The sequence below is a fragment of the Anabrus simplex genome, chromosome 1 (genome assembly GCF_040414725.1).
Source record: "Anabrus simplex isolate iqAnaSimp1 chromosome 1, ASM4041472v1, whole genome shotgun sequence".
Lineage (NCBI taxonomy): Eukaryota > Metazoa > Arthropoda > Insecta > Orthoptera > Tettigoniidae > Anabrus > Anabrus simplex.
The window spans coordinates 740,984,335-740,996,518 of NC_090265.1; the positions used below are offsets into that span (position 1 = coordinate 740,984,335).

General features: G+C 37.4%; 1 protein-coding gene across 1 annotated transcript in view; it reads left to right on the forward strand.

The window, feature by feature from the left end:
- The window catches only part of LOC136857459 (RAB11-binding protein RELCH homolog), a 398,727-nt gene that overhangs the window by 343,536 nt on the left and 43,007 nt on the right, over positions 1–12,184 (forward strand). Inside the window, exon 20 of the mRNA XM_067136130.2 lies at positions 9,497–9,657. Coding sequence (XP_066992231.2) covers positions 9,497–9,647 — 151 coding nt within the window. The 3' untranslated portion in view covers positions 9,648–9,657. The remainder of the gene's footprint in view (positions 1–9,496; positions 9,658–12,184) is intronic.

Here is a 12,184-nt window from a genome sequence, read left to right on the forward strand (position 1 = left end):
TTAAGATAAAGAAGATTTAATAAATATACTCTGCTGTAACAAGTAACACTGATAAAATTAGGATGAGAAATTTAGAATGAGGTACCTCAATTTACCCAATTTAAATACAACTAGTTCTTGGAAATGAATTAAGTAAGGTTTCTTGAAAGAAAATCATCTAAACTGTTAAAGGGGATTTAAATTGTCTTAATTCTGGAACTCCAAAATGATAAACTGTAAGTTGAGCAAGATATGGAGATATAAAATACCAACCATTCTCAAAAATCATGTACTTGAGATGACAATTAATAGATGAACAAGTATCTATTCAATCATGATTCAGGATATAACCACGAAGTTGATAAGGTTCAAGATCACACATCCGTAGTGTGCATTGCATTTTCTGCCATGTTATAAAATGGCTGTTGATAAACTTAACCATGGTTGTTTGATCCGTATTGACTAGTCTGAATATATTACAGAACTATTTTAAATAGATTTATAAATTGGCATCAAAATAGATGTATGGACCATGCGAGATGGAATTTATGCAAAGCAAACTGTGATTCAGAAGTTCACAGGGGGTCGAACTCGGAAAAATAGAGCATGATCACGAAGGCTGTAGAAGAAAAGAACATTGAAATGCTAGGTAGATTGTTTAAAAAAAAAAAAAACAAGATAAATTATATATATTATTATCACACAACTATCTGCCGAAAGATTAAATGGAAGACAAAGTCATAGTTTGCATATAATCACAAGGAAACTAACAAAATATGTATAAAATATTCTGCAGGTAACTGAAGAAAGAAGAAAATATAGTAGAACGTCACATATTTAATATAAAGGAAGTGTTCCAGTTTAAAATAAGAAGAGAAAAACTTAGCAGGCAAGGCAAGTGGTCAGACAAGGACCAGAATATTGATTACTGATGGAGTAAAGGATTGCCAAGTAAATACAAGACGAGGATTTCAAGAAGGAAGAAAATTGAGGGAAATAGAACGTCAGAAAAACGAAATATTATCTGAATTCTCTTTCAGTTGAAAACAGAATTGATACTGGAGCAGTCGTGAACCCAGTATAACATATTTGAAAGCAATCATATTTATTATCTAACATATAAGAACACTTATACATATCATATTTGTATTCTGTTAAGCTTAGCGCAAGAAAGAAGACCGTTAGTATGTGCAACTAGATCCGCAGTGGACCATCTTGAAGATGAGTGTGTCACGGATGATCCCACCAATCTGATGTAAAATGGAAGACCAGCTGATCTATGAATTCCAGCCAGCCGAGCGCAGCAGCCGTAGCTTGGATGGCTACAGATTCATCATAAACCGGAGAATGACTAGCTAAGTTTTCTAAATTATAGTTCTTAATTAAATTGATGTAGGATAATATTATGAAATGATAGCCTAAATTGTGTATCTATGATATTAATGGGATCAGTGAAGTGTAATGTCAAAATCTAGCTCTCATGGTTAAGATATATTAGGATCAATATACCTCGATTGGGAAGAGTGACAGTGTGTATTGAATATAATGTAGTAGATGTGGAGAATTTATTATTGATACCAGGTATGAGCAGAGTTTACTGCAGCATAATGACAGCATATGTTGAGAAATGGATATCGTAAATGGGTCGAGTAACCTAACGTGTTGCTGGTCATCATGATAATATGGTATAGAAGAGATATGCAGCCAATATGAGTTATTCTTTGTCAATGCAGAAACAGAAAGGAGTATCATAATATTCTAGGAGGTTAGATGTCATTGTGGGAAATGAGATGTGATCCAGTGAATTGAAGATGTTTTCAATGGAATAGAATACGTCGTGAGAAATGTGTTTACGAGCAAAGGTTATGAGATTTAAGAGGAATGGCTACGTTATGAAGGTGTTATGAATGAATTAAATGATATGCAGGTTATAATGAAAGAAATAAGAAATTGTCGAAAATAATTTATATGAAAAAGGCACAGAAGTGATAGAATGAATATGAAGGATACGTTTATTAAAGCCTGGATTGTATACAAGAAGCATTGGCATGGAAGGACATCTCACCATGGGAGTAGAGAAATATAATGAAGGTGTAGCTAACCGAGACAGGTAAATGTCATGTCAAATAATTCTCACTATATCCATATGTTGAAAATAAAGATATAATGTTAGGAAATGCCCTTAATAATTATCCCATGTTGGTATTGCACAAGGTAATATGTGATGTATAATGCTGTAAGGATCAATTTTGACATCCATAGTTATAATTGAGCTATCCAATCGAAAGGAGTGAATCAATTTAAGAGGCGAATGTCATTTCATTGAAGGTAGAACTTAGAATCTTAAATGAGAGTTGTGATTAATTAAGAACTGAAATAATTAGAATTCAGTCCTAGATAATGATTTCATGAGGTTATATGATGCTATTTAAAATTATTAAATGCAGAATGGTTAGACCAGTAGGTGCCAGAATTATGCATGGCAGTAGAAAATAGCAAACTTAGTGAGTCATTCAACGGTAATCAAAATAATTGACAGTGGCAGAAAAACAATTTAGTTGGTCAGAAACAATGTTAAAAGCTTAAAGATAGAAAATATGTATTTCTTTAGAAATTATTTTAATAATTTTCAATATACATATATATATATATCTGTGAATATAATATGATAAAGGAGTTCAATCATCAGTTTGATGAATGGAAATGCAGAGTTAACTCATATCAAGACTGCAGGTGATCGTTTTTAGAGAATTGGGATATACATAAAGACAATCTTATAATATTTATTTGGAATTTTGAAGTATGAAACTAAACAAATTATATTAATTTTCTCTTATAGACATGATGCTGTATAGGCTTTTGGTCTTATGCCGTGTCAAGAAAATAAGGTGAAATTCTTTACGTTTCACAGAGAACTGTGCTCTGCGTCCTCAGAAGAAATCTTGACTGTCCACGAGAAAGGCTTATTAAACAATGACTCTTTGAATTTAGACATTATAATAGAAGTGGAAATGGTGCGTTCATTCGTCACCAGATGGCTCCTAGGCACAACGCTAACACTCGAAGTGGAAGCTGACCGAACCATCAGAACCAGTCTAAGCGGTTCACATAACATGTGTACATAACATATGACATTGACAGGTGTATGACATAGACACAAGCCTGGAATGAAACGTCTGGCGACGAGGAACGTACGAATTTGGAAAACACCAAGACGAAATAACAATAGTGAAGGGGCAGGGAAGGGAACTACCTACGTAAATTCTTTATGGCTGGCAACCAGGTGTTACTTAATTGATAGCGTTGTGCCACATCCTGGGAGCCATCTGGTGGCGAATGAACGTACCATTTCCACTTCTATTATAACCTCTAAGTTCAAAGAGTCATTGTTTAAGAAGCCTTTCTTGTGGACAGTAATTAAGTAATTCCTTGTCCCTTCACTATTGTTATTTCGTTTCGGTGTTTTCCAAATTCGTACGTTCCTCATCGCCAGATGTTTCATTCCAGGCTTGTGTCTATGTCATACACCTGTCAATGTCATATGTTACGTACACACGTTATGTGAACCGCTTAGACTGGTTCTGATGGTTCAGTCAGCTTCCGTTTTGAATGCTAGCATTGTGCCACGTCTGGTGGCGAATGAATGTACCATTTCCACTTCTATTATAATGTCTAAATTCAAAGAGTCATCGTTTAAGAAGCCTTTCTCGTGGACAATTGAGATTTCTTCTGAGGACGCAGAGCACAGTTCTCTGCAAAACGTAAAGAATTTCACTTTATTTTCTTGACACGGCATAAGCCCAAAAGCTTATACAGTATCATGTCTCGCACCGACACAGATAGGTCTTATGGCGACGATGGGATAGGAATGGCCTAGGAGTTGGAAGGAAGCGGCCGTGGCCTTAATTAAGGTACAGCCCCAGCATTTGCCTGGTGTGAAAATGGGAAACCACGGAAAACCATCTTCAGGGCTGCCGACAGTGGGATTCGAACCACCTATCTCCCGGATGCAAGCTCACAGCCGCGCGCCTCTATGCGCACGGCCAACTCGTCCGGTAGTATCATGTCTATAAGTACGGGTCGTGAAAGCATCAGTGGCAATAATTTTCTCTTTGCTAAGCTTATTATTATGTTAATAAATTAGTTGGTTAAGATTAAATATGTGTAATATATTTATTTATAGGTTGAAATGGTAGAATAGTTTATTGAAAAGTACCGTATCTGTTGCGATTCTCGTCTTTCTAAAGCGTTAAATTAGGTGCGAAGGGATGGAGACATCCATCAGAAATGTTGGGTCATGGATTATAAGCAATTGCACCACTCTTCGGGATTCATGTTATGCAAATTTTACAGTAAATATATTCTGAGATCATCTGAGTAGTCGGAGAATTTTATTTACGCTGTTATTGGACGCAGTAAGGGCGCAGTAGTAATTGGCTAATCATCATTCATATCCAACAAAATATTTTTTAAAGAAGCGAAAAGGAAAAGTCCCAACAAAAAAAAAAATGACAGTATCAGGCAATAAACATAAACAATACACAAGGCATCTTAGAACATACGGTTAACCAGATTTAAGTCACTGAATAATTTTGATGTTTCGTTTACTTCAATGTACATATTACATAAGTACTGTTGAAATGAATCCAAAGATATACTGTACTATTAAGCCTAACCTCACATATAGTAAACTTCATAAGAATTTGAATAAACTTTAACCAATAATTGGAATCATAACATGATTTCAAATTTTACCAAGAAATAATGTTAACAGAAGAAAACTTTGGTCCTAACAGTTATGAAAGATTCCCAATGAGATAGTTATGAAATGTTAATGCCGAGTACAAGTATAGTTTTCATGTCAATGTAACCAACATAAGAAATGGATATACATAAAATTTCAATTTAAAACTCACTGATAATTATATTTGATCTTTCAATTTGAAGTTCCAGATTAAGTGCCTTCTTAATTAAGATGATATGTATATGATAGTTACATAATGTAAGTTCAAAGTACTATTGATAATGGCATAAATACAAAAAAGTGCCCAATATTAAATAAGAATAAGAATTGAAATGTAAAATTTTGATGCCTTTATGCTGATGTTGAATCTAAGTTTGGTCCTTGGCCAGAATCATACTATAAACCTGTGTACTTCCTCATCTTTTGAGATGAATGTATACAACCATCCAACTTAGAAGCCATCTCCTCGCCGACTACAAATATCACTCGTCTTTAATTTACATCTAGTTATTCGCTGCATTGTCTCAGTTACGTATAGTGGCCACTCGATGCTCCACCAACTGAATGAAAGTTTAGGTAAGTCACGCCAATAGATAGCATTCAAATGCACTCCAGCTGCATTTCCTTGCAACTTAAGGAAGTGAATAATTAAAATTAAACCGAGCTCGATAGCTGCAGTCGCTTAAGTGCGGCCAGTATCCAGTATTCGGGAGATCGTGGGTTCGAGTCCCACTGTCGGCAGCCCTGAAGATGGTTTTCCGTGGTTTCCCATTTTCACACCAGGCAAATGCTGGGGCTGTACCTTAATTAAGGCCACGGCCGCTTCCTTCCCACTCCTAGCCCCTTCCTGCCTCATCATCGCCATAAGACCTATCTGTGTCGGCGCGACGTAAAGCAAATAACAAAAAAAAAAAAATAATAATAATTAAGGTATAAAAACACCGATTGATGGAAATTATCCAATTATTCGAAATATAATAAAAGTTCTGTAGTAACATCACAGCTGTCACTACCTTTGAGTTGTTTCATAGAAACCATTACCGGTACTTTCCTTGGGAGATCATCTAGGCACCAGCATTAGCCACATAGGTACCTGTCCTGCGAGGGATAAAGGAACACCGAGACGGACAGACAGTGTTGAGTTTTATACATGTACAGATTCACTGAAGCAGTTATGTACAAAAGAAACATTGTAAATACTTTTTTTTAATGTGATTTGAAGCACATGGAGTGCATTAACATGAGGATGAATGTATCTCAGTATTCTGATGGATGTTTAGATTGACGCTTATTAATGGACATGATAATCTTTTGGGGCTTCTCCATGTGAAAGATATAAACTGTTTCGCGAAGACTTTGTTCATATCTGTATATCTGTTCATATCTGTGTCGGTGCAACGTAAAGCAAGTAGCAACAACAACAACAAGACTTTGTTCCGCATCCTCAGAAGTGAAGCTTGTCCTTCCATAACTGTGACTGCTCTAGCAATGCTGAAATCACATGACTGTAGCTCCAACTCTCTCATTAGGGCTGTACTTTAATTAAGACCAGCCGGGCTGAGTGGCTCAGACAGTTGAGGCGCTGGCCTTCTGACCCCAACTTGGCAGGTTCAATTCTGGCTCAGTCCGGTGGTATTTGAAGGTGCTCAAATATAGTCAGCCTCGTGTCGGTAGATTTACTGGCACGTAAAAGAACTCCTGTGGGACAAAATTCGGCACCTCGGTGTCTCTGAAAACTGTAAAAGTAGTTAGTGAGACGTAAAGCAAATAGCATTATTATTATTTTTATTAATCAAGACCATGGCTGCTTCCTTCCCACTACCAGCCCTTTGCCGTTCCATCATCGCCATAAGACCTATCTGTGATAGTGCGGCATAAAGCAAAATTGTTTAACACTTTCAACACTACCATATTTTAACATGGATCCTGGTTGTGAACTGGGTCTTTTTGCTAATTTTTAACACGTTATTATGGAACAGCAAAACATATTACATGCCTGATTTTTGTACCGTATGAAGGTGTCAACCATCCAAAATGAATTTAATTATACTAATCTTATGAAAAACATTAAAGAAATAGTACGGAATTTTTTTTTACATTGAGATTATACCAATAAGCTTGCTCAAACAATAAAAAATAATCATTTAATGCAACTACTTAGGCCACCAATAAACACAAATACAGTGGAATAAAATATTTACCTATTTAGGAATAGTTTGTTTTCGTATAGTAGTCCTGAAAACATTGGACTATACACAGTCCTACTTTGCACTCCTTGCACCACCATCTACTCTCTTTTCTGATGCGCTTACCACTTTCCTTCTTGCCCCTGTCTGAGCATACCTTGCAATAACGAGTAGCATTCACTTTATTGTTCGTTGGAGGAAACTTTTCTGGAAAATGGCGAGCAAAAGTCCTGTCAACACTGGGGGAGGGAGTAGGTTCCAGCCTTGAGATGTCTCCTCCTCCTTTAGCTGCTAACCGCGAACTGATCACTCTCATGTAATCCACAACAGATATCTTTGATTTTGAGATCTCTTTATATAGAATGAAACCATTCACAACAGACATAAGGAACAAATGGAAGAATAGCTTTTTCCACCATTTTATTGTCATCCATGCAAATGGGTAATAACTGTTCAGTTGATCTGCTCTATCAACACCAGTTTTATTTATATTGTAATCGATGACTACGTCAGGCTTTAGTTTCTGTATGACACCACCCTTCGATCTACCAGAAACAAGTGTAGTGGAAGCCCTATGTTTTGTTTAAAGGCATAAAACATCCCGCTTGCTCTTCCACTTTGCGGCAAGAAGGCGCCCTTTCCTCAAAAATATCATCTCGTCCTTCTTCAATTTTTTTGTCTTGAACGTTGGTGGTAAACCCTTCCTGTTTTTCATGACAGTTCCAACAGCCAGGGTTTTCTTTTGCCACAGCATATTCAGTAGGGGGGGCTAGTATAGTATGTATGTATGTTTAGTTCTCAGCCCGAAGGCTGTTTGGATCCTCAATAGCTCCGCCATCAGCTGTCATAGATGGCCTAGGCATCACTGAAGAGGCGTCTAGGGAAATGAAGAGTGAGGTAGTTTCCCGTTGCTTTCTTCACCGAGCCAGAAATTGCTATTACATATCAGTCTGCCAAGCCCAATGAAATGCACGCACCAACCGACCCTATGAGCAATATTTTCACACCATTCATAGCAGGGACTGGCTGCAGAAGGAATGGCATTACTAGCATCACTCATACCTCAGTCACTTTCATTTGTCAAAGCCAAGTATAAAGCTGAGACAGATCAATGAAAGTAACAAAATTGCTCGAGCCCATACCAGAAGACATAGTGCACTGTAAACACTAGGTTCTGCCAGCAAAGGCACCTAGTATAGTACCTGTCCATATAAATACAGTTGTCCTGTGGTCCTGAGTTATGTAGTGGGTCATGACTAGATTCCCCCTTCTTGATGTAGGTGGCATTGTCATTTAGGTGCAACATAAATAAAATTCCAGAAAATCTATCACGACTCAAGAATCGACTGGGAAGTCCTGTCTGATAAAAGGGATCAGTAGACCAATAATCACTAAGTTTGGGTAGCTTCACCACACACATATGCAAAATTGTTGCAAAAAAAAACAATAAATTTTGTGAAGTTTTACTGCAGACCACCAGTGCCACATGGAATTTTCCTTCAGTTTGCCCTGACGTTTCATTGCCGCAATTGTCGTACCTGCATATCTGTTAGTTTCTGTTTTTATATTTTTGATCACATCGTCACTAAAAAAAATATCACTGAAACAATACATTTCATCACTCCCCGTGTAAAACCGAGTAGAACCAGATGCCGACTGGAAGACAGGTAGCTGTGGTTGGTCATCTGTTTCTGACTGTGAATCATCAGCCTGCATCTCTTCGTCTAAACTAAAAAGAAAAAAAAATTAACAAATTTCTGTAGGCGAAGTATTACTATGGTTTGTATTCGGAGTAAAATAATACAGCTAAACACTTACGTTCCAAAGTGACGTAATAAATAAAAATCTTACCTGAACTATCGCTTGATACGTTATTCGGTTCGTAAGCAGGGTCGTCATCACTTTCATCCATCTCTGAACCCGCTTCTCCCGATAAAATATCCAAAATATCACTATCATTGAGCCGGCGTGAAGACATGTTTACACAGTAACACAGCTGACAGCGTGACAGATTTGGCGCGCGCAGCACACGGCACACCGAGTGCTTCGGTAGAGGTCACGGCAAGGAGAAAATACCCTACTTATCATTTCAGTTCGAAATTCTCGATAACTGCTGCATTCTAGTGGTCACTAGATGAACTATTAACTCCAACCAAGGGACGGGAACTGCACGTGATACGTGGAGCTGGATATAAACACACGAGAAAATCATGCCCGTATCACATACGGGCGCCGTCCAGAAGCAGGAAAGCAGCGCGCCCGTATCCCGGACGGGCATAGAGTTGAGAGTATTAAAAAATATGCATATTCTCTTCCTCCTCTGTACACATCTACCTCTTTCAAGTCCTTCTTGTGATCTCTTTCTTATTATTTTCTCTCTAAACACTTCCTATAGAACTCAGTCTTCTCCCATTCGCATCATTTGAGCTTGTTTGTTTCTATCCTGTTCTGGACACTACATTGTCTTCCTTACGACACCTCTAAGGAATTCCATCTCGGCAGCCTAAGAAAAATAATGAAATTTAGTGATTCAGTTTTGTTTATGCTGATGTATTAGTCTGTTTGACTCTAAAATTGTCTGCCTTAGGTCCGGGAGCATCAGTCTGGCAAGCGCCACTGCAAATGTCAATCAGGGGATGGAAGACATGAAGCAGAGGGTGACCAAGATGTTCCAGAAGCCTGCAGTGAATCGGCCACCCAACCTTTCGAATCTCCACGGCATCTTCCGCAAGAAGTGAATCTCATGAGGTGCCTTTCTTGTTAATTCCATACTCGACGTAGGACACGAGGTGTGATTTATAAATAAGAAGCTTTTTACATTTTTTAACTAGAACCAAATGTGTGTACTACAAGTGCAATTTGATGAGATTCTAACTATTTATTACTGTATCACAAGCAGGAACTCCTAGAGTTACAGAATGGTGCAGGGAAATCGAGAGTACTTAAGGATAGACAGGTAGGAACACACAACAGGATAAACAGTGTAGGAAGACAAAGAAATAGAAAGAGAACACAAGAGGATAAGGACAATTATCTGGCTATCAGTCCCAGTTCTTCTACATGCATTTAGCTTGTTCATTCTTCATCTTAATGTGGGAAGTACAGGATAAGAGGAATGCCAGATACATTAAGGACAAAAAGACTAGCAAAACAGGAAGAGAATGAGTCAACTAACAAGGAGAGGCCAGACCAATGAGCTTCGATGTACCTGTTGGGGAATATTCAACAGTAACTCGTGTAGAAGGCTTTAGGTCAATACGCTTTTGTTTTCGAAAAATTAAGGTCACATGCAGTGGCGAAGCGTGAGCTAAATAAGGGGGTAGACAGATATTTTTAAAGTTATTTAATCGTATTATAAATATTATATTAATGACTCTGAAACTAAGACAAGTCCTATAACAACCTACTATATAACCCAATGTGCACTCCTTTTATTTCTGTGTAAGTTATTCATAGTGTTCTACGGAGCAAAATACTGATTTACTTGAGAGATAACCTTCAGTACCTATCATCTAGAAATAATCTCCAAACAAGGTCATTAACTAACTCCTTGCTAAGTCTCCCTACCCATCACTCTACTAGTAACAGCAAATACAATACTGTATTTGGTAACAGTGATTCATTCATCCCCGCTACTGTCCGCCTGTGGAATTCCCTGCCGGCTGAAATTAGAAACATTCCTAGTACTCAGCTGTTCAAAAGAAGGTGTTGCAAACATTACTTGTATACCAGAACATAATCCATAGAGCATATCTAAGATAATGTACTTTCTTCCTGTAAACATGAATGGTAGGATCTATGCCATGAGCTTTACCAGTTAGTCTATAAGTTGCACAGTTATAGTATGTTGTAGAATTTAACATGAATTAAATAGTGTATTATGGTTGGGCATAATAGCAGGCTCTATAGCTTGAGCCACGCCATAGAAAACAAGACAATAAATAAATAAATAAATAAATAGGCTGCGGGGAACTGTCAAATAACAACATACTTTTAGAATTAAAAATAGCAATATAATTCATTGTTATGTAAATTTAATGAGAGGTTAATCATAGATTTTCGTACAACTCACCTTAAACAATATTCTTGTAAATGAGTTCAATCCGCCTGTCCTTCATTTCAGCAAATATGTCTATTACTCTCGTCTTGAAGTCAGGTGTCTTGCTAAGATGTCACAGCAGTTCCCAAGTTGTACAGTCTCTGGTTGGTCATCGAATTCCTTAAATAGGTTTTAATTCGTTTCAAGGCATTCATAGCCCGTTCGCTAGAAACTGACATTAACGGTATAGATAGCATCAAGTTAAGGAATTTTGTTGTTTCCATATACACACTCTGGAGTTCATTATTAAGAATGTACGCCAATAGTTGCTCTAGTCGAATATATTCATCGGGATCAGAGTAAATGTTGATAACTTCATTCTTAAGTTGATCTACATGGAAAACCTTAGGGTACATGGCCATGAGTTCGTTTAAATGCTGTTGGGGAAATTGTGAATGATAAATATTAAATTTAGTTTCATCAAGTAGTTCTACAAAACGAAGGCTTTCGTAATTACAGAAACATGTTTCTAACTGAAGCAACACTGAATCAAGAACCTCGTAGGCAACTCTTCTTTGACCCTGATTAGTATTCACGACAGCTGAACACAAAGCAGAACATTTTTCTTCAATTTCTTTAATTACTTTATCACTTCTGAGAGATCTGATGTTAGTAGTAGCAAAAACAAGAAGTCGGTGTAGGCAAAAATTCTAGAAAAGAGACAGAGGAGGAACAAAAATTTGTGATTGTTCAATATATTGTCTATTCCTATTGCTGTCTGGATTGATTCTGGATCCCAGTTGTCAGAATTTATGATATGATCCACTGCTCTTTTCAACTCGGAATACTATTTTTTCGCGGTACTAACAGCCCGAGAATGATAATTCCATGGGGTAGAAGAAGGATGAGGAAGCTGAAAACCTTGCTCTCTCAGCAATTCTGCACGACGTGAAGAACAAGAGAAAAATGTGTGGAAGACAGATAAATTGCATATGAACAATTTCACCTCTTTTATAGTTTTCGCAGCATGAAGAAGAATCAAATTGAGTTGATGGGCGTAACAATGTACGAAGATGGCATGAGGATAAGACTGTCTGACAATTGCCTGGACATTTCCTTTATGACCATATATTACTGTAGCTCCGTCATACGTCTGACATACGAGTCTGGTATCATCAATGTTTCATTCTTTCAGAACTGAGATAATGACATAAGCTAAACCCCTCGCAGTCTTAT